This window comes from Heloderma suspectum, chromosome 6 (assembly GCF_057233095.1).
Source record: "Heloderma suspectum isolate Gila_16-S chromosome 6, 16-S_ref, whole genome shotgun sequence".
In the NCBI taxonomy this organism is placed as follows: Eukaryota; Metazoa; Chordata; class Lepidosauria; order Squamata; family Helodermatidae; genus Heloderma; species Heloderma suspectum.
Genome location: NC_139463.1, coordinates 90,432,491 through 90,457,263, shown reverse-complemented (window position 1 = coordinate 90,457,263; position 24,773 = coordinate 90,432,491). Strand labels below are relative to the sequence as shown.

Sequence of the window (24,773 nt, the reverse complement as noted above, 5' to 3'; positions counted from 1 at the left end):
AACAAAATTCTTCTCTCGGTGTTTAATCAGACAGTGATGCTATTGCATTGCTTGCCAGTGTACAACAACAAGATAGCTCAGGTGAAGACAAAACCTCAACTCCTCTGTGACTTATTGTGACAAAGAAACCTTAAGCTTATTGTAAGTGCGACTTTAAAAAATATTCTAGTAGGGTGTGTGGGTTTATGAAGGAACACTTTCCCATTTAGCTTTGCATAATATGATCTATAATACAGTCCCACCTGATTAAATGCTCTGTGCCATGAGATGGCCTCCTCATTAAGGGTGAACTTTTGATCTGGTAAAATCCTGCCTACTTTTATTCTGAAGAAGGACTGGTTTGGGAAAGTAACCCAGTTTATGATATCAAATCCATCAGCAAGTTCACCGTATTCATCAAAAGACACCAAGTCGCCAACAGTGTTGTTAAATGAGATGCTCCTCAGGAAAGAGTGAAGCTACATTAAAGAAGAGAAACACTTATTTCAAAGAATGACTAAAATAGTCAACGGTGGGTTGTTGTTGTTTTAAAAAATCATATGGAATGCAATCGTATTCACGTTCCCTTGGACAAAAGACCCGGTATGTTCAATGGGGCTAATTCGCAAGGAAGCATGTTCAGGATTGCAACCATACTGTAAGATTTACAAGCATTGATCCCTTGATTATTTTAGGTTTCTTGCTCTAAAGGATCATACAGTGAGTGCGTCTCAATAAATTAATACTCAGAGAAGAATGCATTAACTGTTATTTCCATTAACCAGTCAATAGCCATTACTTTAAGTGCTGATATTCTAGTATGCAGAATTAACTTTGGTTGTTGTTTTTTCCCAGTCTATGATGGCCTGCTTTATTTTATGAATAAGGGGATTTATCTTTATCTTTATTAATTTTATTAGAATATGAGTACCCAAAATGACACTTTTAGCCATATTTTTATTTGCATGTATTTATCTGCCAGGACAAGTTGATTACTGCGAAGTGGAAGCATGGCAAAAGATCTTGGATATCCCCCTCCCCCCGAATCCCTACTAGCTCAGTTGCACAAGCCCAAAGTGGGCAGTTTCTGCAAACAGCAGGTGAGCTGCTAGGGAAGGTCAGGAGGATGAGTCAGGAAATGCAGCTACTTGCTGCCTTTTCCCTTCTGGTTTGTTTTTACTCCATTGACTCAGATGTTTCTGCCTGTTTATTCAGATGTAAGTCATGCTGACTAGAGCTGTTTTCACACCCTGCTTTCTGGAACTGCTACTCCCAGATCACCAGAATTAGCTAGGGATGTCAGAGAATTCCACCACGGATCTCAGGGAGGCCGAATGCCAACTCATTCAGCCCCCCGAAATTGGTGGTGGAATGGTCTGCCCCCCCGCCCCCCCCAGGACGAGACTTACCAGGGGCGGATCTTCCTGGCGGCGGCGGCTCCAGCGGTGGCTCCGGCGGTGGTTCGGCAGTGGCGGCTGTGGCGGCCGGTCTTCCGACCGGCTGCCACCGCCGCCATTTCCAGTTAAAAAAAAAAAAGTGATAGGCTACGTAAAGATTTACGTAGCCTTTCACGGCTAAGTTTTTTAAAAAAACATTTACATAGACTAAGATGGCGAAAATAGGGGGAACGCAAATAGCCTAGCGTCTGCTACACTATTTGCGTTCCCCTTATTTTCACCGTCTTAGTCTACATAAATCTTGATGTAGACTAAGACGTTACAAAATAAGGAACGCAAATGGCGGCGGCCGTGGCTGCCACCATTTGCGTATGCGCGTTGTTGTTGTTGCTGTTGTTGTTTTAAGTCAGCCATGATAGGCTATGTAAGCATTTGCATAGCCTATCATGGCTGACTGCAGGGACGCAAACGGCGATGGCTACGGCTGCCACCATTTGCGTCCCTGCTAGCCAGCGGCCGGATGTCCGGCTGCTGGCGGAGCTGGCCGGCAGCTCCGCAGAATCCCTGCAGAGCACAGCTGGCCGACCAGGATTCTGGGGAGGGGGGAGAAACAGAGTGCCTCCCCCCCATCCAGGATTCTGGGGGGAGGGACGGAGTGCCCTCCCACCATCAACATAATCTGCGAAAGATAAGTGCCTTTCGTACATCCCTAGAATTAGCCTTCCACACTTAGGCCAACATGAATCTGAGATAAGCAATGGAGTGTGCATTCCAGTGGTGGGTTGGGCCAAAGGCAAAAGGGGCCATAACAAAAATATTTAAAAAAAATAAAATGCCAGCATATTATAGTTTGAATCTCTTACTGCCAGTAACTAACCCGTAGAGGGGAGGTTAGCTTTTATAATGAGGAATTCTAAAAGAGTAATTCCGAATTTTAACATTTAACACTAGGGAAAATGTGAAAAGCAGGGAAACCAGAAAATGATCAGCAGTCAGGGGAATGGGGATTGGGTCAAGGGAAGAGGTGTAGTCCTCTGGGGAACCCTGGAGGGACAGATTGGGACTCCAGATGGGCCATATTTGGCCCATGGGCCTACGATTCAGCACCTCCATTACAAAGCATATCACGTAACCTTTATGCAGCACATTTCCTTTGGAATAATGCCTATTGGACACAGTGGGGCAGACTTCTGAACAAGAACACAGAAGGTCAGGGTACACATAAAGGGAGCAGTCCAGTAGCTGGAAAGTAGCTGTCTGAACATTTTGACATTCGGATTTCTATGGGGGGTGCCTTCAGCCAGTAATGAAGAGAACACATCTGAACAAAGGAAAATAGATTTCTTTTTTCAAGGAAACAATTGTAGAATCTTGTGTGCAAATTTGGACCTGACACTACACATTGTGAAGCCAGTACCAACAAACATTACATCAGCCATTGCAGGAGAGATGCTTTGTGCAACATTACCTGCCAGGGTTGAAGATCTTGAAATCGACATTTGTCCACTGTTGCTCTGAGCTTGGGCTTGGATGGGGACAACTGATGCAAAGCATGTGCTATGGCCTGGACTGCATTGTAGACACTGTAGCTTTGGCCAGTCATGCCCATTTCAAACAGAGGCCCAGGGAGGCTTTCTAGCTTCTCTTGCCCACTGCATTTATCACTGCCCCCGATGTTCTCACTAGAATCTGTAAATGAGCAGCTGAATACTTGTTCCCAGAAGATCCTGAAAAAATCACTGCCTTCCTCTGAGCTAGGATGGAGCATCTGAAGGAATTTTGGAAACTCTGGCACTTCACTTAAGTGAATCACAAAGGATAAAGTACCATAAAAGTGCTGTACATCAAAATTCTGTTGTACCATTTCTGTAGCGAAATCCCACTGGGCTGTCATAATCCACACTTTACCAAAAGAGGCCTCTGTACCATCTTCAAATATTGAATGGTAATACATGATCCATTTCAACCAGGCTGTGGTCTGAGGCTCAGCATTTACAACAAATACTTTAATTTTGGAATTGGTTAAGGAAATGGCCTTGGCTTGGATAGATTCTATTGACTGTACTATCTCTACAACTTGAGATAGTGCTGGTATTTTTCCACTGAGTGCAGTGCAAATTCCATGCTGGGAAAGCATTGACTTCATGGTCTCCACAAACCTTTCTCCATTGTCATCATCTGAGGCGATGATCCCAACCCATGTCCACTGAAAATGCTGAAGTAGCCGAACAATCCCTTTGAACTGATATTCTTCATTGGGCACCATCCGGTAGAAAGAAGGGAGTTGATTTCCAATATTCATTGCTGGAGCTAATATACAGTAGGCAATCTAAGAAAAAGAAATGCATTTCCTTCACAACAATGGGCAGATCTTATGATGAACAATGATTGATCTCAAATATCGGCTGCAATGGTAGAGCTTGCCAGAAACGTGTTATTAAATTATATTTTATGGACAACATTGAATAATTTACGAGGTGGTGTCTGCATTAGATGCATTGTCTCACAGCATGAAACTATGCTTTTCTTTATGCCTTGTTATGGTGTGCATTCGGGAACAACTCTCTGAGTGTGAGGAGCCCCAGCAACGACTCATGAGCACACATGAAAGTGAATATAGTCACCTATATTCACTCCTGCGAGGAGAATATCGGTGACATTTAATTATTTATTCATTACTTTTTTCTCAGGTAAGAATTTAAACTCATTTAAAACTCATAAATCATCAGCTGAAGCCAAAACAAGGGCTCAGAAAAAGGAGCTAAATCCCAGACCGGTTGATCTTTACAAACCTACAGTTTGGAGCTACATCTGGGGGGGGGGAGGGGGGCAGACGAAACTAGATTTCTTGCAGACCTCCTCTAATAGAGATTCCTGAGTGGTTGAACAGAACCTCAACCACAGACTTAGACTACACTCAAGTTTGGAAAGGGGCAGTAAAAATAAAACATTCTATATTGTCTTGTTGCATATGTTTAACTCTTTACAGGGTTGAATCCAGATTTGGGCATGTTAAACTGGACAGGTGGAAGTAGACACATTCCTGCCTCCTCCCCCTCCCCTTGGCTGCTCCTCTAGTCTCCTGAAAATGTTGGATGGATGGAGGGGGAGGGTCACTGGTGAATGGGGTAGGCTGTAGTGTAAATGGTTGAAGGACAGGGGTTCCCTCAAGACTGGACAAAGGCACCTTTCATGGGTGGAGGTCTACTCACAGACAGTGCCTCTGCCCGATTTTCGGGGAACCCACTCTTCCCCTGTGCACCACAATTCACTCCATTCAACAGGGTTCCCTGACCCTCTGTGTGGCATTTTCCAGGGGCTGGAGGGGCTGCCTCATGGTGGGCAGGGCGGGGACATCCACTTTGCTTTCACTAGCCCAGCTGTATGCACCTAGGTCTAGATCCAACCCTTGTAGCTGTTGGATAGGGGTGCACGAAACCCACTTACCTGGTCTCGCAGCTTTTCACGGTGGGGGGGAGGCACTTCGCTGCTCTCCCCCCAAAGTTCAGGCCGGGGGGTGAGGCTTCCCGCCTCGCCCGGCCAAAATTCAGGCCGGGGGGGAGGCTTCCTGCCTCGCCCGGCCGAAATTCAGGCCGGGGAGGAGGCGCCTCGCCTCGCCCGGCCACGAAATTAAAAGTTAAAAAAAAAAAAAACGCCCCGTGATAGGCTACGTGACGATTAATGAAGCCTATCACGGCTAGATCTGCAAAGTCAGCCATGATAGGCTACGTAAATCGTCACGTAGCCTATCACGGGTGACTTTAAAAAAAAAAAAAAGCACGTACGGCTAATGGCGGCCCCATAGGGAGCCACCATTCGCGTTCCTTATTTGGTCGCTGTAGTCTACGTAAATCTTTACATAGACTACAGCGACCAAATAAGGAACGGGAATGGCGGCTCCCTATGGGGGCCGCCATTATACATACACGCTTTTTTTTTTTAAGTCACCCGTGATAGGCTACGTGACTATTTACGTAGCCTATCACGGCTGACTTTGCAAATCTAGCCATCATAGGCTACGTTAATCGTCACGTAGCCTATCACGGGGGCGTTTTTTTTTTTTTTAGTTTTATTGGAATGGCGGCGGCAGCAGCCGGTTGAAAGATCGGCTGCCGCCCCCGCCCCTGACGAAGACCCGACGAACCACCGCCGGGTCCTGCCGCCGGGAGGGACATTCGGCAAAGGTAAGTCCCATCCTGGGGGGCATGCGGGGGGCAGGGGGTGTGGAGAATTTCTCCCCGAAACTTGTTCAGGGGGCCGAACACGTTGGCGCTCAGCCTCCCGAAGTTTCGGGGAGAAATTCTCCGCCAACCCTACTGTTGGAAATCCCTTTCTCTCCTCCTTTGGTTTAGCAACACTGGCTGGAGACTGTTTCCGTTGTTAACACTCCTGGGCTTCCTCACCACTTTGTCTTATTTCTTAGTGGTGAGAGTGTTGGACTGGGATCCAGGAGATCTGGGTTCTAGGCCCCACTCGGCCATGGAAGTTCACTGGGTGACTTTGGGCCAGTCACAGACTCTCAGCCCAACCTACATCACAGGGTTGTTGTTGTGAGGATAAAATGGAGAGGAGGAGGATAATGTAAGCCGCCTTGGGTTCCTTGCAAGAGGAAAAAAAGGTGAGGTGTAAATGTGGTAAAAATAAATAAATAAATAAAATAAACCCAAGTTTGGAAAGGGGCAGTAAAACATTGTTCTGTATTGAGAAGGGCTTCTGTGCAGGCCTAGCTAGTGTAACAGGCTGCAATTAACAAGAAGTGTACTCTAGCTTCAGTTCAGGCTCAGTGTAGGCTCAGATTTTATGTCTTATATGATAGCTCATAAACTAAAGTCCAGAAATAGACTCATCCTAAGTTTGACAGCGCAGCTTTTGATTTAGTTTTTTTCAAAACACACATGCACGCTCACACACACACAAAGGGACTCATCCCCTTGTAAACCACATCCCTTCCTAAATCAGATGACCACTGTCAGTCCCTCAACCCATTGCATTCCATGAGAAGCTCAAACCACACCCTTTCCTAAATCACCTACCATTATCTATTGTCCCCTCCAACAATCCATTGACTATCGTCCTCTCCTCTGAATAGAATATCTCCACTCCCAGGAGTCTCAACTGACCTCGATTTCCACTAACTACTACAGACCAACAGTTTAGCCACATCTTCAATTGCTTTTTAAATGAGAAGCTTTAATCTGATTGGCTGCAGCAGCAGTTGGGGCAAGCTACCTAGAACTATATAGGGAGGAAGTCTTGTGTGAGAGGCCAGGTCACCAAGTTGGGGAGCCCCAGTGATGAAGCATCTCAGCCCCAGTACCAAAGTGTCAACACACAAGTGAGTGAAGCACTCATGTAAGTTAGCAACAGGTTGAGGAGGCAAGGAAAGGAAACCCTTCCCTGCCTTCTCCTAGTAACTATAAATAAAGGTAAAGGTAAAGGTGTCCCCAACCAGTCGTGTCCGACTCTAGGGTGCGGTGCTCATCCCCGTTTCTAAGCCGAAGAGCCAGCGCTGTCCGAAGACGCTTCCGTGGTCATGTGGCCGGCATGACTGAACACCGAGGTGCACGGAACGCTGTTACCTTTCCCGCCGAGGCGGTACCTATTTATCTACTTGCAATTTCTTGCTTTCGAACTGCTAGGCTGGCAGGAAACTATAAATACATAAGTTTAAATAAATACATACATACATATAAATAAGTATAAATAAATTTCCCATGTTCTACTAGTAAATTTCTTAGTTTTCCAGGTAAACAAACCTAACAACAAGAAGAAGAACAACAGTGTAACAGTTATGAGGGAGAAGGCCAGCAGGATTGTGGGGGCTATCCAGTGTATTGCACTGAGTGCCACATATATAACTATATGCCACCTCGACAGAAGTAGTGGTTTAATGAGCTCCTGGCTCTCAGGGAACAAGTTCATTTACTTGGAGCCAAGGTTACTGACCTGGGGAAGCTTAGATAGACAGAGATGTTGGTGGATAAGACCTTTGGGGACCTCACAGCAGTGTTCCAGTCCCTGGGTGCGAAAGTGGGAGAGCATCCAAAGCAGACTCATAAATAGAAGAGAAAGTGTTTGGATGCTGAAGAAAAGATTTTATTTGTAAAAAAAAAAAAAAAAGCAACAACCCAGGACAACAACAATTTATATTTCGAAGCCTACTTCAGGGGGCTGTAAAATAATCCAGGACAACACGTTACTAAAATAACATAAAAATTTTAGCAATGGCAAACATATAGAAGTTTTAGCATTGAAAAACTCATAGAATATAAAATATTTCACACTGCAGATAAGCCTGTGCATACTTACTTATAAAATTGTCCGCAGAAATTCTTACAAGAAATATCTCTTACTAGAATTCACTGATGACTTGGAAAAGTGTTCAGAAGGCTGTACTTTATATTTTATCTGATAGAGGAGGTTTTTTGCAGGTGTTCCCAAGATACATTGGTTATCTCAAGGCCTCTCATGTCTGGACAGGACTGAGTTAGAGAGGAAAGGGGATCTCTGGAAACTACATAGTTGCTATGGACAGGGATGGCTCGAGCATACTGTTGCGGCTCAAGGCCTGGAGAAAATTTGCCAGTTCAGTCCCCCGGATGCCAGTTCATGGACCTGAGCTCTTGCCTGCCTTGCAGAGTGCTGAGTCAGGCAAGAGCTCGGGCACCTGTTCCCTCAGCAAGCCAATCACCAAGTGGGGAAGAAGGCAGCATGTCTCCTCCTTTGCCCATCCTTGCTACAGCGGCAGTGGCGCGGGACAGGCTGGTTGTTTTCTGTAAGTTTTTCTGGCCTTACAGAAAATGACCAGCTTGTCCCTTGCTGCCACTGCTGTAGCAGGTGGGAGTGGAGGGAAGAAGGAGGCACCTATCCTCTTCTTCCCCCCGCCCTCTGCTGGAAGCCAGGGCGAGAGGCTGGGGGCTGGCCGCTGAGGCCCTCTTTCCCTGCACCAGCCCTTGACAGCTGGCACAAGGAAGAAAGGTGACGGTGGCACCCCAGTGCTCTCGCCCTGGCCTCCTCTAGAGAAGGCCAGGGCAAGAGGTTGGGGGCTGGCCGCTGAGGCCCCTTTCCCCCATGCCAGCCCTTGAAAGCCAGCACGAGGAAGCGGGGTGGTTCACACAGCTCGCAGGCAGGCAGGACGACCTGGGAAGCTTGCTGAGCAGGTACAGGCTGTGCAAGCTGAGGAGGGCAGTTCATTGAGCTCCCCCTGCCCTGGAGATGGACAGAGATGGGTTCATCCATCCCTAGCTAAGGAAGTGGTAGAACCTCCAATTCCTCATTTAGTCCAAAGTGTCTGTCGGGTGCACCAGCCATGCACTGGGGGTTGTTTGGAAAACAACCCCCAGTACGTGGCTAGTCATGGCTAGTCAGCCATCGTGACTTAGCATGTTGTGTGAACGTGCCTGGTGAATGAGCAAAGAGCATGCCATGACTGAGGCAATAACTATGCTACCTTGATTTATTTGAAGAGGAGAAAAGGAGGAAAGAGTATGTGTGAGACAGTATTATTTTTTGTTTTTTTTGTTTTTAAAATCTGGCTATCTATTGTTCTTTATCCAGGATTATGGGGTTATCTACTAACATTTCAGCTTGGAGATTTGTGACAATCCAAAGGGGTTCACAATTTATTATTTCTTTAATCATCACTGTATGCACTGGGTGAAAAAGTCCTTCCTTTTATGTGTTCTGAATCTTCCACCCATCAGCTTCATAGGATAACCCCGGGTTCTAGTATTATGAGAGAGGGAGAAAAATAGTTTCCTCTCCACTTTCTCCAAACCATGCCCCATGATCAGTCATGATGTTGCAATGTCACAAATCATGCCTGCTTACAACTTACCCTCAATGCATCCACTCTTTTCCTGGGTCTTTCTGTCCCCAAATCAGATTGCGAGGATGGAGTGCCTGGGACCAGCAAAGATGCTCCACATTGTACTGCTCCTGTATTGCCTTATGAAGCATCTGAGCCTTACTGTATGTGTGCTGAAACATCAGTGCCTTGCAGCATTTTCCCATCCCCTCAGCCAAGTCGATTGCTTTCCTAATTATGCCTTGGATTACATGGAATGCACCTTTTTTTTCCCCATAGCAGCTGCACACTGGGATGCCATTGTCATCAGACTGTCAACCATAAGTCCAAGATCTCCGTCTTGGTCCATCATGAGCATACAAGTAAAGTTGGGATTCCCCCCACCCCCCAATCTGCATCATTTTACACTTGCTTACATAGAACTTTATTTGCCAATTTGATGTCCATCTTTCCACTATGGAGTGATCCTTTTGGAGCGCTTTGCAATCCCTCTTTGTTTTAACTGCCCTAAATAATTTGGTGTAATCAGCAAACATGGCCACCTTGCAGCTTAGTCCTAGTTCCAGATCATTTATTATTATTACTATGATTATAATTACTACCACTACTGTTATTATTACATTTGTTATTATTACGTTTACGTCCTGCCCTTTTTCCTCTTGCAAGTAACCCGACTTGACCCTGTAACCCAACTTGACAGCTTCCATGGGCATCCTCCTCTTCCATTTCATCCTCACAACAACTGTGTGAGGTATCAGTGAACTCATGTGCTGCTGCGGCTGCTGCTTTTTCTCTACATGACAGTTATTCTCCTCCTCCGACACCCTCAACGCTCTGAGTACAGTGTTATGAAATCTCATAGAGATTCATTATACCATTCCACCCACTACAATAGAAGGGAAATAGGAAAACAAATATGGTTTTCATATATAGCCTCCAGCTTTTGGGCAAATGATGGGCAGAAATGGTTGCCATCACATGCTTTCAGTGCCAACACTGTGTGACTGAGTATTTATTTTATTTTTTGTTAACTGCCCTTTCTCCCTCACTCTTTAACCAAACTTCCTGACTTTTTCAGGCACCTTTTATTAAAGTTAGAATAACCCACCTCCTCCCTGATTTTCATTAAACATGGCAGAACCCCTTTTTCACTGATTGCCTTAACTTTTGGAGGCACAACTGCTAATTTGTGCCTTCAATAGATACACAATTAAATTTGATAGCACTGCGTCACTGTTCCCAGCAGATTGAACCACACTCACATCTTGACTTTACTAGGTGATTGGACAAATTCATGTAAGAGAAGGCTATCAGTGGCTGCTAGTCCTGATGGTTATATGCTACTGCCTCCAATATCTGAGTAAGTATAGCAATGTATACCACTTGCTGGGGAACAAGGGTTGCACGCATGTCTTACTTGTGGGCTTCTCACTGGCAGCTGGTTGGACACTGTGTGTAGAGAATGCTGGACTGCATGGACCTCTAATCTGATCCAGCATGGCACTTCTGTTCTTATGGAGCCACAGTGCTACTCTAATACCCACACACACACACACACACACACATGCGGGAAGTGGGTAATACCTGCAAATTTTATACCAAATATCAAAATTCAGGATCTGTTTCTTTTCTTCTGGCCTGTAGATTAATTTTACCTGTGGAATCTTGTAGATGCCTAAGATGTTAGCCATGTGAAGGGAGATTTCAGAGTCAAGTCCTCCAATGACAGCCATCATATCCTTTTTCTTGTCACATTTGAAGTTGGGGACAATCCTTTCCCAGGTGGACAGAAGTTGCAGAATGTTCTGATGAGTCATCCTTGCATTTGTATAACTGTCATAGATGTGGAATCCCAGGCTCACATTTGGTAGGATATTGGGGTTCTCATTGATTTGCTTCACAGCAAATTCCAAGGACAGGACATGCTGGAAGTTCTTTGGTGTTTGACTAATGGAATAATTAGATGATGTATATAAGACAGATATGGAACTCTTCCTAAAGCATGCATTTGAGAATATGCTATAGTGTGCTATGGTATGCTACATTAAAGGTACACAGACTTTCAAGACAGAAATAGATATATCTTCAATGCAATAGAAAACAACAATGCGAACAACTGATAAATAATCTAAGGTACTGCCATCTTTCCTAGCTTTTGAGCACAGGAATATAATTGATATCTAGGCTATTGTTCCTCCTAATTTTATTCAGTAGACCCTTCTATGGAAGAAATGTGTAATAAATGTCAGCTCTGAAACAAAATTCAAGGACAAGATTCAACCAAATTTAAATATACGCCAATCATGCTGATTGGAATTAGTTGAAGATCTCTCTCCTGTTGACATCATTCAGTCTAAAGATGACTTAACTTTGGCTGGATGTTGTGAAACTTGAAATATATATGGGAGGAAGCAGAAGACATTATGGTCAAAGTAGAGATTCAAAACCCCATAACCTTTACATGATTTAAAGCTGATCTAGATAATCAAAAGGATACCATATTCCAATGTTGTATCTGAAACTGATGGGAAATAAGTAGCTGAGAGCTAGATGGAGAGTTTTGACATCAGACACAATCCTTCTAGCCAAACACAGAAGGCTAGAAATGCCTGGAAGGACAGTCAGGTGCATGTTGATGATGAAATAAGAAGGAGGAGGTGAAGGATCTGGAGTAATCAAGAACATTTCTACTTGGCATAAAATATTTATTTATTTATACACCTGCTCATAACCCTAAATGAATCTTCAAAAGAAGTAATATGAAGAATGTTTTCTGAATATGTAGGTGTTTGTCTGATAGGTTTGTAGTAATTATGTACTGCCTATTGCATATATTGATGAGAAAATTGCTTTTCTTACGAAATGTGATCCATGATCATTGTTCTTGGGAATTTATTGAAAGATACTTCATGAAGTATGTAGCCAAACTGAGTTGCAATTCCTCCAATTATTAAGTCTTCTGTCTGATAATACTTGTATGGGAGCTGGAAGGGATAAGTCATGGTACACAGAAGAGAGTGCACCTTGCACTCAGTTGGAGTCATCTGCAACCATAGAAAGAGCAGCAGCAACAGAAATAATCCCATCATTTTTGGGCAAATCTCAATTCAGAATGTTCAGTCCTTGCCCATCATCCACCATCAGCTTGGAAGCACCACCTTTCTTCAGTGGATCAAGGTTCCTTTGATAAACAGAAACTTCCAAAGACAAGAGAAATATATCCCTGCCTCTTCCCAGCATCACCCCAGTTTTCAATAACATACAGATAAGTTATATAATCTTTCTGACTGTCTTCCTGATTGTAGCCCTAGAATATCCTTTTGGGGGTTGGTGAGATGGGGGACAAATCCTAACGTGAAGAAATTACAGAGTTCATGGCCATATCTCTGGAGCATTGTGTTGAGCAAGACAACAGTTGCAGCAGGAGAGCAGAAGAAAACATGTTTGTCATAACTCACTGTAGCTTACAGCAGAAACGGATGCATGCTTACTTTGAAAGAGGTCCCCCTGTATTCAATGCAGCTTACATCCAGATAAGTGTGCATAGGATTGCAATCTTAGTGGACATATAGGCTGGTTCAATATTGACCCTTTATAGGAAAGAATTGTAGTAGAATGTGTTCTTCATGGGTCTAGACTTGTTTCTTGTTCAAAAGCTGCAGGTGACATGGGAGAAGCCTGCTTGCCTCTTTATGTAGGCATCTTGGAAATGAGTGCAGAGCTAGTATAATATGATGGAGAAGACAGAGGTTTGCAAAACAGGAAGTCCACTACTCAAATCCTAAGATGGATAGTATGTTGCCCTGTGCAGCATTTCTACCTCTTCCTTCTGTATGACTGCTGTATCGCAGATTGTACAATAATTGTCCTCCCATGAATCTATAACAAGAGGTGAAAGGTGCACAGCTAGGCCACACTTGCATTTGCCTTATGGCCAGTGGGAGGATGCCAGCTAGTCTTTAAGGCTGGGTACCTGCCTTACTATACCTGCTGCAAAGTAGTTTAGCATCCTCTCATCCAGATAGGATTCTTCACATAAACCCAAATTAGTGTGTATGGGTTGGGGCAGGGAGATTGAGGAAATATACAACAGACGTTGTAAGTGGAAATAATCTTCTTGGTTTTGTTTTTAGTATAAAATATGTATCTTATTATTTTCAAATCTTATAATTACACATCCCATTATGTTGCTAATCACACATCATAAAATTGTTGCACCTCTTAAGGAGGAGATTATATTTTCCTATTTACTTTTGCTGTGGTTTAATTCAGGAAACTGAAAATGGAGCAATTATCCTCCCTCAGCTGGTTTGCAAAATCATGGAAATGTACCACTAGAACAAGGGAGGGTAGTAAGAATTAGGTCAAAGTTATTTCACTGCAGATTATTTGACACAGAGTGGGAAACCTCTGGCCCTCCAGATGTTTTTGGACTCCAATGACCATCACACCCAGGCAGCCTGGCCAATGGTCAGGGATGGTGGCAGCAGCCATTGTCCAACAACATCTGGAATGGCTCTGATTCAACCCCATGAAGGTTGTATTTCCTTTTTATCCTGGGTCTGTTGGAAAAATGGTTTAACATTATGAGGACAAGGCACAGAAAGCCCCAGTCTTGCACATTCCTCCATTCCCTTACCTGGCACAGAAGTGTGGAGGAGCTTGGAAGTTCCTGCTTCCATTTTAGGTTAACCACTGTTTAGCAGAATTTCTGATGTCTAAATTGTGGTTAATCGATAGTGAAAACAATCCAGCTGCATAACCTAGGGTTTACATTCTGTTTCTTTCCATGAGCAGTAGTTAAGATTGACAACATTTGGTCCTGATTTGGATGTCGTAACAAGCTGCAGTTAGTCTAGAATGGAATTCAAAGCTTCAGAACAAGCTCCCTGCAGTTGCACCAGAAGAGAACAGGAATATTAGAGCATAAGGTTGACTATAATGTCTGCTCTTCATAATGAATAAGCTTTATGTGTGAATGCAACCACAGTGTGACAATGCTATGCAGAATCCAAAAAATTCCCTTCAGAACAGAGTGACCAAAAATCACAGCATAATAGCATGCCGCTCTATACAACAACATGCCATCACAATATTAGCAGGAATGCAAATATAATTAATTTGATGGAAAAGAAAATACCATTCCTGATGCTGATTAGGTCTGAACAGAACAGAATCAATTTTGCTTATAAATTACAGTTATACATTTCACAGTAGAGCCTCCCCTACTTGTTACTTTTACTTGAAATTCTTTTGCTGAATGGTTCATACTATGAGCTCAGCATCAGAGTGCCTTTCGTAGCTTTAAATATTCTTCCACTGCGTTTGTATGCTTCCATTTTTAGGGTGTAATCCTATGCAGATAGGTGTCCACCTCCGAACTCGGAGGCAAACACCTATCCAATGCAGGGCAGGAGAAGCGTGAAGAGGATAGTTCCCTCCATGCTTCTTCTGCCCTGCATTTTTGGCCAGACAGGCAATATTGGCTGTCTAGCCAGAGGAAGGCTGAGTGCAAGAGGAAGCTGCCATACAGCACATAGGATATGTGGTACCGGCATTTCTGCCCTCCCTGCCCCAGAATACCCCCCAGAACACTCCATTTTTGCCACTCCATACTCCTCTTGTGAGCATGGAGCATGGGGCTGTTCCAAGCTGCAAGGGGGGGGGAGGTCGGTTCTCCAGGAAAACCGAGGTCAGTTCCCAGAAAACCAGTTGTCCTATGGCTGTTTAGCAGCCATAGGATTGTTCCCTTAATGTCTAACTATATTTATGTCTATTTATTCCCTTGCTTAGAAATTGGCCATATTTGTACTATGTAAAGAGAAATAAGGCATTTTTAGCCAGAATGATGGCGTAGATCACTTGGAAGATTAACAGGTTAATGAGGCATGTCACATTATCAAATGTAGGTGAAATAAGAATGACAAGAACACACTTTTTGTAGGCATGTCAGAGAATTCCGCCACAGATCTCGGTGAGGCTGAATGCCAATGCATTCGGCCCCCCAAACTCCGTGATGGAACGGCCTGCCCCCCCGCCCCCTCGCGGATCCCCCCCCGGGATGAGACTTACCTGGGGCGGATCTTCTGGGTGGTGGCGGCGGCGGCGGCTGGTCTTCCGACCGGCTGCCGCCGCCGCCATTGTTAATGGTAAAGCAGGATGCATTTGGGTGTGCGCTTTTTAAAAAATGCACAGCCAAATGCTCACTGTTCCCATTTGAACATCATCAACAACAACAAATACTGACATTACTATGGATCAATGTGGATTGAGTTTGAGGCAAAATTCAGAAAATCTTGACAACATTCTCCCATCTCTACAACATACTAGAATACTATGACCTGTTTTCTAAGGGGCTGATGTTGATAATTGTTGAGAGGTTTTAGGAAGTGGCTAAAACTGCCTCCATTTTGATTCATGTAGTGATATTGGTGGATAAATTGTGTGTTGCACAAGTGGAGATATGTATCACTGTCAAGAGCAACAGCCTGTTTCCCACCATGACACCAGGCCTGGGCATCACATCCCAGGCATCCACCTGGAATAGTGTGTCATCTGCCAGCTTCTTGGCCCTGTTGCTGAAGGCCATGCTCAGTCCCTGTTAATTGGGAAATAGATAACAGCTGGGTCTGGTGGGAAGATCCTACATTTTCTGGACGAAGGTAGTCCCTTTGGGGTCTGAGCTGGTGATTGGCTAAGGAAATCTGCCTTAAGTTGCTGGGGCTGGGCCTTAAAAGGAGGTCAGGGGAGAGGTGTGATCCCTTCATCATGGTGGTTTTGGACCTGCTGTCAGCTGGATGCTATCTGGGAGGCCCATACCAAGGTATGTGAAAGGATAGGCTAGTCAGTTTGGTTATTTTGCTTGGGGGTGTATGCTTTGCTTTTCCTTGCAAGTTGTCAGCATTGTAATCCTCTATAAAAATTATCACCTCTACTTCTCCTGTAAGGATGTACGAAAGTCACTTACCTTTTTGCGGATTGATTCATGCTAGGGGGGGAGGCACTCCGTCCCTCCCTCTGGAATCCTCGATGAGGGGGGAGGCGATCCGGTCCTCCCCCCGGAATCCTGCCTGGCCGGCTTCACTCCACGGCAGCTCCGCACAGCAGCTGGCCAGGGAGGTCGGCAGCCAGAGTTCCGGCCACGGACTGGCTGCTGCGGACACAAGTGGCGGCCACCATAGAGGCCGCCATTTGCGTCCAGCCAGGCTGCCGTGATAGGCTATGTAAGTATTTACATAGCCTATCATGGCAGGCAAAAAAAAAACAGTGTACGCAAATGGCGGTGGCTACGGTGGCCGCCATTTGCATTCCCTATTTTTCGCCATTTTAGCCTACGTAAATATTTATGTAGGCTATTACGGCAAAAAAAAGGGGAACACAAATAGCGTAGTGGGCGCTATTTGCATTCCTTTTTTCCCCGCCATTTTACCCTACGTAAATATTTACGTAGGCTAAAACGGCAAAAAATATGGAACGCAAATGACGGCCGCTGTAGCTGCCTCTATTTGCATACGCTGTTGTTGTTTTGCTTGCCATGATAGGCTACGTAAATACTTATGTAGCCTATCACGGCATAGAGCAGATGCAAATGGTGGCCGCGGCAGCCAGTTGAAAGACCAGCCACTGCTGCTGCCGGCAGAGCCACCGGCAGAGCTGCCGCCACCGGAACATCTGCCCCAGGTAAGCTTCGGCCCAGGGGGAATCCACGGGGGGGGCGGGGGGAGGCCGTTTCGCCATGGATTTCAAGGGACTGAATGCCAGTGCATTCGGCCTCACTGAAATCCGTGGCAGAATTCTCCGCCATCCCTATTCTGATGTTCCTCTATCCCTTTCCCTATAATAAACAGTTATCCAACTCCAAGTTGCTGTGATCCTTTCTGTTCAACCTCAGTGCTAAATTCAGTGCCTCTTGGCAGGATTTTGGTGACTGTGATAGGGATGGTGGAGAATTCCACCACGGATTTCACTGAGGTTGAATGCACTGGCATTCGGCCCCCCAAAATCCATGGCGGAAAGACCTGCCCCCCCTGCCCCCCACAGATTCCCCCTGGGACAAGGCTTACCTGGGGCGGATGTTCCGGGTGGCAGCAGCTCCAGCAGTGGGTCCGGTGGCAGTGGCAGCTGGTCTTTTGACCAGCTGCCGCGGCCACCATTGCCATCTGCCCTTTGCCATGGTAAACCAACCCCCCCCCCACGTATGCAAATGGCAGCGGCTATGGCAGCCACCATTTGCATTCCCTTTTTTCACAGTTTTAGCCTATGTAAATATTTACGTAAGCTATTACGGGGAAAAAAAGGGCAACGCAAATAGCGTAGTGGGCGCTATTTGCGTTCCTTTTTTTCTCGCCTTAATAGCTTACGTAAATATTTACTGCAAAAAAAAGGGAACGCAAATGACGGTGAAAAAAAGGGAACTGCGAAAAAAAGGGAACGCAAATGATGGCTGCAGTAGCTGCCTCCATTTGCATACGTGGGTTTTTGTTTTTTTCTTCCTGAAGGAAGGCTGCCCAGCAGCCGGATCTCCAGCTGCGGGCGGCCCCGGACAGTGGTTCCACGGAATCTCCTTGGAGCGGAGCCAGCCAGAGAAGAATTTTGGGGGGAGGTGCGGACCACTTTTCCCCCACCGCAAATCGCCTTGTCGAAAAGGTAAGTGACTTTCGTACATTCCTAGATTGTGAAGGAGTCCTGCAGCTTGCCCAAACATCCCTGTAAGCTAGGACAGGCCAAACCTGGCCTCAAGCCCCCAGAGATACTGTAAATGGCTGCATTTAGCTTAAACTAAGACCTTTACAGCTGCAAATGGCATACTGGATGCCATTTGTGTCCGCAGTCAATAGGACCCAGCCAGCGATACGGCAATGGTGGCCATATCGCTGGGACTTTGGAGCTGGCTAGCAGGGAGAATCCAGCCAGTGAGGATTCCTCCAGGAGGTGGAGGTAAGTCTTCCAATCCTCCACAGACTCTGGAGGCTGGATTCTTTTGAATCACGTCATTGCAGTCCATGGAGGATTTCTCTCCCATTCCTAATGTAAGCAATGCACAGGCATGAGTTAGCTCAGAGGAGGATTCATCTAGCAATACAGTAAGGCTCAGATGGTTTCTACACCAAGACTGGGATAGGACAACATCAGACATCTCTGCTGGTCCCAAGCACCCCATCCTCCCCATCTGAAAGACCAAGGGGAAGTGTGGGTGCATGGAGGGTGATTTGTAATGAAACGCTATTTGTAACACTGTAGAATATCTTTACTAATCATGGCACCTGTCAGTTAAGGCATTACCCTTAGCTTCTAATTTCCTGGCTTTGTGGAACTTCAGCCATCATTAACTACTCTTAACTCTGGTCTTAAACCAGCAGGTGTTTTTTTTTTTTTTAATAATCATTTAATTTCCCTCAGTTTAGTCAGTGTCTTTCCTTTAAGGGTCAATATTCCAGATATTCCAAGTTTCCCTGAGGTACCTAATAATGAGAGCAGTGTGCAAATGGCCTCTTGAAATTTTCCATCCAATTTGTGGGCAGAAAAATTGGGTGGAAAATTTCACCAAATTTCTCCAGGGAGTGGAAAAATTCTGCAATGGTTTCTCACAGGTAGGGTTCACCATTGGCAGGGGGTATACCTAGGGATGTACGAAATTCACTTACCTTTTCGTAGATTGATTCGCGGTGGGGGGGGAGGTGCTCCGTCCCTCCCCCTGGAATCATCGATGGGGGGGGAGGCACTTCAGTCCTCCCCCCCGGAATACAGCCTGGCTGGCTCCGCTCCGTGGCAGCTCCGCGGAGCAGCCGACCAGGGCTGTCTGCAGCCAGATTTCCGGCCGTGGACAGGCTGGTGCGGATGCAAATGGTGGCTGCCGTAGCAGCCGCCATTTGCATCCAGCCAGGCAGCCGTGATAGGCTACGTAAGTATTTACATAGCCTATCACGGCTAACCCCCTCCCCCCCAAAAAAAGCATACTCAAATGGCGGCAGCTATGGCGGCTGCCATTTGCGTTCCCTATTTTTCGCCGTTCTAGCCTACGTAAATATTTACGTAGGCTATTACGGTGAAAAATAAAGGAACGCAAATAGCGCCCACTACGGTATTTGTGTTCCCCGTTTTTTTCCCGCCATAATAGCCTACGTAAATATTTACATAGGCTAGAATGGCAAAAAATAGGGAACGCAAATGGGGGCCGCCATAGCCGCTGCCATTTGCGTACGCCTTTTTGTGTGTTTTTTTTATTGGCTTGCCGTGATAGGCTACGTAAGTATTTACGTAGCCTATCATGGCAAGCCAATAAAAAAAACACACAAAAAGGCGTACGCAAATGGCAGCGGCTATGGCGGCCCCCATTTGTGTTCCCTATTTTTTGCCATCACGGCAAAGACCAGGACAGCAATGGCGGCCGTGGGAGCCAGTCAAAAGACCAGCCGACGCTGCACCCGCCGCCGGAGCTGCCGCCATCCAGAACATCTGCCCCAGGTAAGCCTCATCCCAGGGGGAATCCGCGGGGTGGCGGGGGGTGGCAGGCCCTTCCGCCACAGATTTCGGGGGGCCAAATGCCAGTGCATTTGGCCTCCCTGAAATCCTTGGCGGAATTCTTCACCATCCCTAGTTGTAGCACAGCTTCTTTCTTTTTTCCTAAATGTTTTTGGTTGTTTGCACTGTCACTGCAAGTTGCAACAGCACCATCTGTGTTGATAAAGTACCCTCCATTTTGCATCCTCCACAATGTAAATGTGAAGAGAACAGTGTTCTGTTCAGTTCTGGGGAAGAGGTGGAGCTAGTGCTGTGCCAAAATTTCTTATTCAATTTCCTCTAAGTTTCCTTCCCCCAGAAAGAGGCCTCCATTTTTAGGGATGGACGAAAGTCCCTTACCTGTTCTTGAAGCTTGCTTCGCGGTGGGGGGGAGGCACTTAGGTTCTCCCCCCGAAGTTCAGGCGAGGGGGGGGAGGCGCCCTGCCCCGCCTCGCCCAGCTGAAATTCAGGCCGGGGGGGGGAGGCACCCCATCCCTCGCCAGTGAAATTCAGGCCGAGTAGAAGCGCCCCATCTACCCGGCCGCAAAAAAAAAAGTAAACACACACACACACACACCCGTGTTAGGCTACGTAATGATTAACGTAGCCTATCACAGCTAGATTTCCAAAGTTTTTCAAAGTCACCCGTGATAGGCTACATGACGATTTACATAGCCTATCACGGCTGACTTTGGAAATCTAGCCATGATAGGCTACATTAATATTTACGTAGCCTATCACGGGGGTGTGTTTTGTTTTTTTTACTTTACTTTTTTTTTTTGCAATGGCGGCGGTGACAGCCGGTTGGGAGACCAGCCGCCGCCCCCGCCCCCCACGAACCGCCGCCAAACCACCGCTGGGACCCACCTCCGAGAGGGACATTCGGCTATGGTAAGTCCCATCCCGGGGGGGCAGGGGCCGGCAGAGAATTTCCCCACCAATTTTGGGGGGCCGAATGCGTTGGCACTCGGCCCCCCAAAGTTTCAGGGAGGAATTCTCCCCCATCCCTGTCCATTTTTCTGCTCATTCTCAGGTGTTTTATAATTTATTTTGGATTTCTTTTGTTGGCATTTTTGAGGTTACCTAATTGCTATGAGGTGGCTGAGTGTGCTGTATGTGTTTTTCTTTCTTTTCTTTCTACACGACACGTCTCTCCATTGCCCTGCAGCCTGCACTTGCTAACCTGAAAAAGCCCTATTGCAGGAATTACCTCAGGATGTCTTCCCCTGGGCACATATAGGGCACTCACATACATTCCTTGGCCACCTCATAAGTAAGAGAAGCACAAGAATCCTGAACCCAATCCATGAGTATTTCTCTGAAAAAGTCTTCTCCTTTGAATCATTGTTGAAAACAATTTCTTTTCTATCTAATTGAATGGGAATGGAAGACAAACACATGGTGGAAAATGGCTAAAAGTTGGAGGATTTCAGTCAAAGATGATAATGATCACAACACCATTCATTTCTATGGAGCAAGAATATACCAGTAAATTAGTTCAATGGTTTTCCTCAATAATTTTATAGTAACTTCCATGTATCCTGTATAAATCCATACACACTTTTTTTTCTGGACATTTTATTCTAAGAAGGTGATCGTTATAAGTATACCTATTAGTTTATTTGTTTATTTATAGTATTGATATACCACCCAATGACTGATGTTCTCTGGATGGTTAACAATAAAATGTAGAATCATAAAGTAAAAGAGTTCTGAAGTATTTTTTAAAGCTCATACATTCTAATCCTTATCATTCACAGACATTAGAACAAATGTAGATTCTTGGGTTTGGGAACAATATTCAAAATGTTTATGTTTGCTATGAGATAATCACTGAATTTCTATTCATTTATTTGAAATCCCACCTGGAAATGTGATACCCTTGCTTAGTGAGAAAGCAGTAGAGGCTGGTGGCTCTGATGTCATTGGGGCTGTAAATCCACTCTGGGTTTCAATCAGAACGCTAAAGAAGCTATCCAAGGTGTTGAACCATATCCCCCAAAATGGGGTCAGCACCTTGGATAGCTACTTTAGAGTTCTGATTGAGCAGAGCAGATTCACAGCCCCACTGACATCAGAGCCACCAGCCTCCACTATGAGAAAGGCCAGATACACTGTGGTCATCTGTGACAATTACATTACTCAGGCTGGACTTATGGTCGTTGTGGTACAGTCAAATTATCTGTGGAATGGGTTGTGCAGTTCATTTGTGCTTCGCAGGTTGTGTTTGACTCTGTGCTGGGATAAGGTGGCAGCATGGAGGCACTCATTGCTTTGTGTGAACTGGTTCCTTCTGTGCTGTGCCTGAGAACGCCATTGGAGTGCAGTGCCAAGACTATTCTGTGGCAGCTACGTGCCATGGTTTATGGGGACTGTGTTTTTTTTTACTACATTATCTGTCATTTAAAATGGTGGGGTTTGCAACTAAATGTAAAAATAGACCAACTTAGGGATGGCCGAGAATTTCTCCCCGAAACTTTGGGAGGCCGAGTGCCAACGCATTCGGCCCCCCGAAATTGGTGGGGAAATTCTCCGCCGGCCCCCCGCTCCCCCCAGGATGGGACTTACCGTGGCCGAATGTCCCTCTCGGCGGCGGGTCCCGGCGGCGTTTCGGCGGCATTTTGTCGGGGGCGGCGGACGGTCTCCTGACCGGCTGCCGCCGCCACCATTGCAAAAAAAAAGTAAAGTAAAAAAAAAACGCCCCCGTGATAGGCTATGTAACAATTTGCATAGCCTATCACGGCTAGATTTCCAAAGTCAGCCGTGATAGGCTACGTAAATCGTCACGTAGCCTATCACGGGTGACTTTGGGGGAAAAAAAAGCGCGTACGCAAATGGCGGTGGCCCATGGGCGCCGCCATTTGCATTCCTTATTTTGGCACGTCTAGTCTACGTAAAGATTTACGTAGCCTACGGCAAAAATAAGGGAATGCTATTTGAGTTGCCCTTATTTTCGCCATAGTCTATGTAAACCTTTACGTAGACTACAGGGACCAAATAAGGAACGCGAATGGCGGCTCCCTATGGGGGCCGCCATTTGCGTACGCGCTTTTTTTTCCCAAAGTCACCCGTGATAGGCTACGTGACGATTTGCGTAGCCTATCATGGCTGACTTTGGAAATCTAGCCGTGATAGGCTACGTAAATCATTACGTAGCCTATCACGGGTGTGTGTGTGTGTGTTTACTTTATTTTTCACAGCCGGGTAGACGGGGCGCTTCTACCCGGCCTGAATTTCGCCGGCGAGGGATGGGGCGCCTCCCCCCTGGCCTGAATTTCGGCCGGGTGAGGAGGGGCGCCTCCCCCCCCTCGCATGAACTTCGGGGGGAGAAGCGAAGCGCCTCTCCCCCACCGCGAAGCAAGCTTCGAGGACAGGTAAGGGACTTTGGCCCATCCCTAGACCAACTTGTCCACGTCCAGTCTCTGTCAACTTCATATGTGTGGGGTTTGTTTTTTAACCACAAATCCATTCTGATCCATTTTCTAATCAATCTGCATTAAAACAACAACAGCGCACTATTTAAATACATATTCATACAGTATGTGTACTTTGATACATTTTAACTGCCCAGACTATTTCTCAACATTTGAAGAGGTGCAAAGATGGTGGATAGTTAATTTGCAATTTGAACATGAGTCTAGGAGGTGGAGATGAAGTCAATTCATACATGAACTTGAAAAGATCTGATTCCTTTAGCATCTTCTTGAAGTAATTGTAGATGGACCATATTTCTAATACTGAGCAATTTCTAGGGATGGGGGAGAATTTCTCCCCGAAACCTCGGGGGGCCGAGCGCCAATGCATTCGGTCCTCCGAAGATTGGGGAGAACTTCTCTGCCCCCCCGCCCCCCACCCCCGCCCGGGATGGGACTTACCTTTCACGAATGTCCCTCCCGGCGGTGGGTCCCGGCGGCGGTTCGGCAGGTCTTCGTCAGGGGCGGGGGTGGCTGCCGGTCTTTCGACCAGCTGCCGCCGCCATTACAAGCAAAGTAAAAAAAAAAAACACCCCCTGTGATAGGCTACGTAATGATTAACGTAGCCTATCATGGCTAGATTTGAAAAGTCAGCCGTGATAGGCTACATTAATCGTCACGTAGCCTATCACGGGTGACTTTAAAAAAAAAAAAAAGCACGTACAGCTAATGGCGGCCCCCATAGGGAGCCGCCATTCGCATTCCTTATTTGGTCCCTGTAGTCTACGTAAAGATTTACGTAGACTACGGTGAAAATAAGGACAATGCTATTTGCGTTGCCCTTATTTTCGCCGTAGTCTACGTAAATCTTTACGTAGACTACAGGGACCAAATAAGGAACGCAAATGGCGGCTCCCTATGGGGGCCGCCATTTGCGTACGTGCTTTTTTTTTTTTTTCAAAGTCACCCGTGATAGGCTACATGACGATTAACGTAGCCTATCATGGCTGACTTTGCAGATCTAGCCATGATAGGCTACATTAATCGTTACGTAGCCTATCACAGGGGCAGTTTTTTTTCTTTCTTTTGAACTTCGCGGCCGGGGAGACGGGGCGCTTCTTCCCAGCCTGAATTTCGGCCAGGCGAGGCAGGAAGCCTCCCCCCCGGCCTGAATTTCTGCCGGGTGAGAAAGGAAGCCTCCCCCCCCGGCCTGAACTTCGGGGGGAGCAGCGAAGTGCCTCCCCCCTACCGTGAAGCAAGCTGCGAGACCAGGTAAGTGACTTTCGTGCACCCCTAGCAATTTCCAAGACACAGTCTGGTACACGCTGTTTCCTTGTACCAGAGTGTGTATTGGAGACTGCTCAACTGAACACCATGATATTTGATTACCACTTTTTGTTTACAAGATATCCTCCATGAACATCTCAACTATTTCAACCTCATTACCCAAAGGACTGCTTTCAAGACAACATTTCCCTATGGCCATTCTTAAGAGGACTGTAGTATAAAGCATACTACTTCACAAACCTCAATAAACTAGAGAGGGAATGAAGCACTTGGTATAAAGAGAACAATAACTGGGGAATATAGAGGGGCATGTTGATATGTTTCTTGGATTTTCTTCAAATAAACACCAGAAGTTTAGAATAATAATAAAAATTCCAAATGAGTGTGTAT

At 46.0% G+C, this 24,773-nt stretch overlaps 1 protein-coding gene across 1 annotated transcript in view; it reads right to left on the bottom strand.

Annotated features, from left to right (window-relative positions):
* Positions 1 to 20,919, bottom strand: part of LOC146341786 (vomeronasal type-2 receptor 26-like) — a 34,697-nt gene extending 13,778 nt beyond the window's left edge. The window contains exons 1-3 of the mRNA XM_084807679.1: positions 20,894 to 20,919; positions 10,839 to 11,130; positions 243 to 458 (exon numbers count right to left, since the gene is read on the bottom strand). Of these exons, the coding sequence (XP_084663805.1) occupies positions 243 to 458; positions 10,839 to 11,130; positions 20,894 to 20,919 (534 nt within the window). The remainder of the gene's footprint in view (positions 1 to 242; positions 459 to 10,838; positions 11,131 to 20,893) is intronic.
* Between the last annotated feature and the right edge of the window lie 3,854 nt (positions 20,920 to 24,773).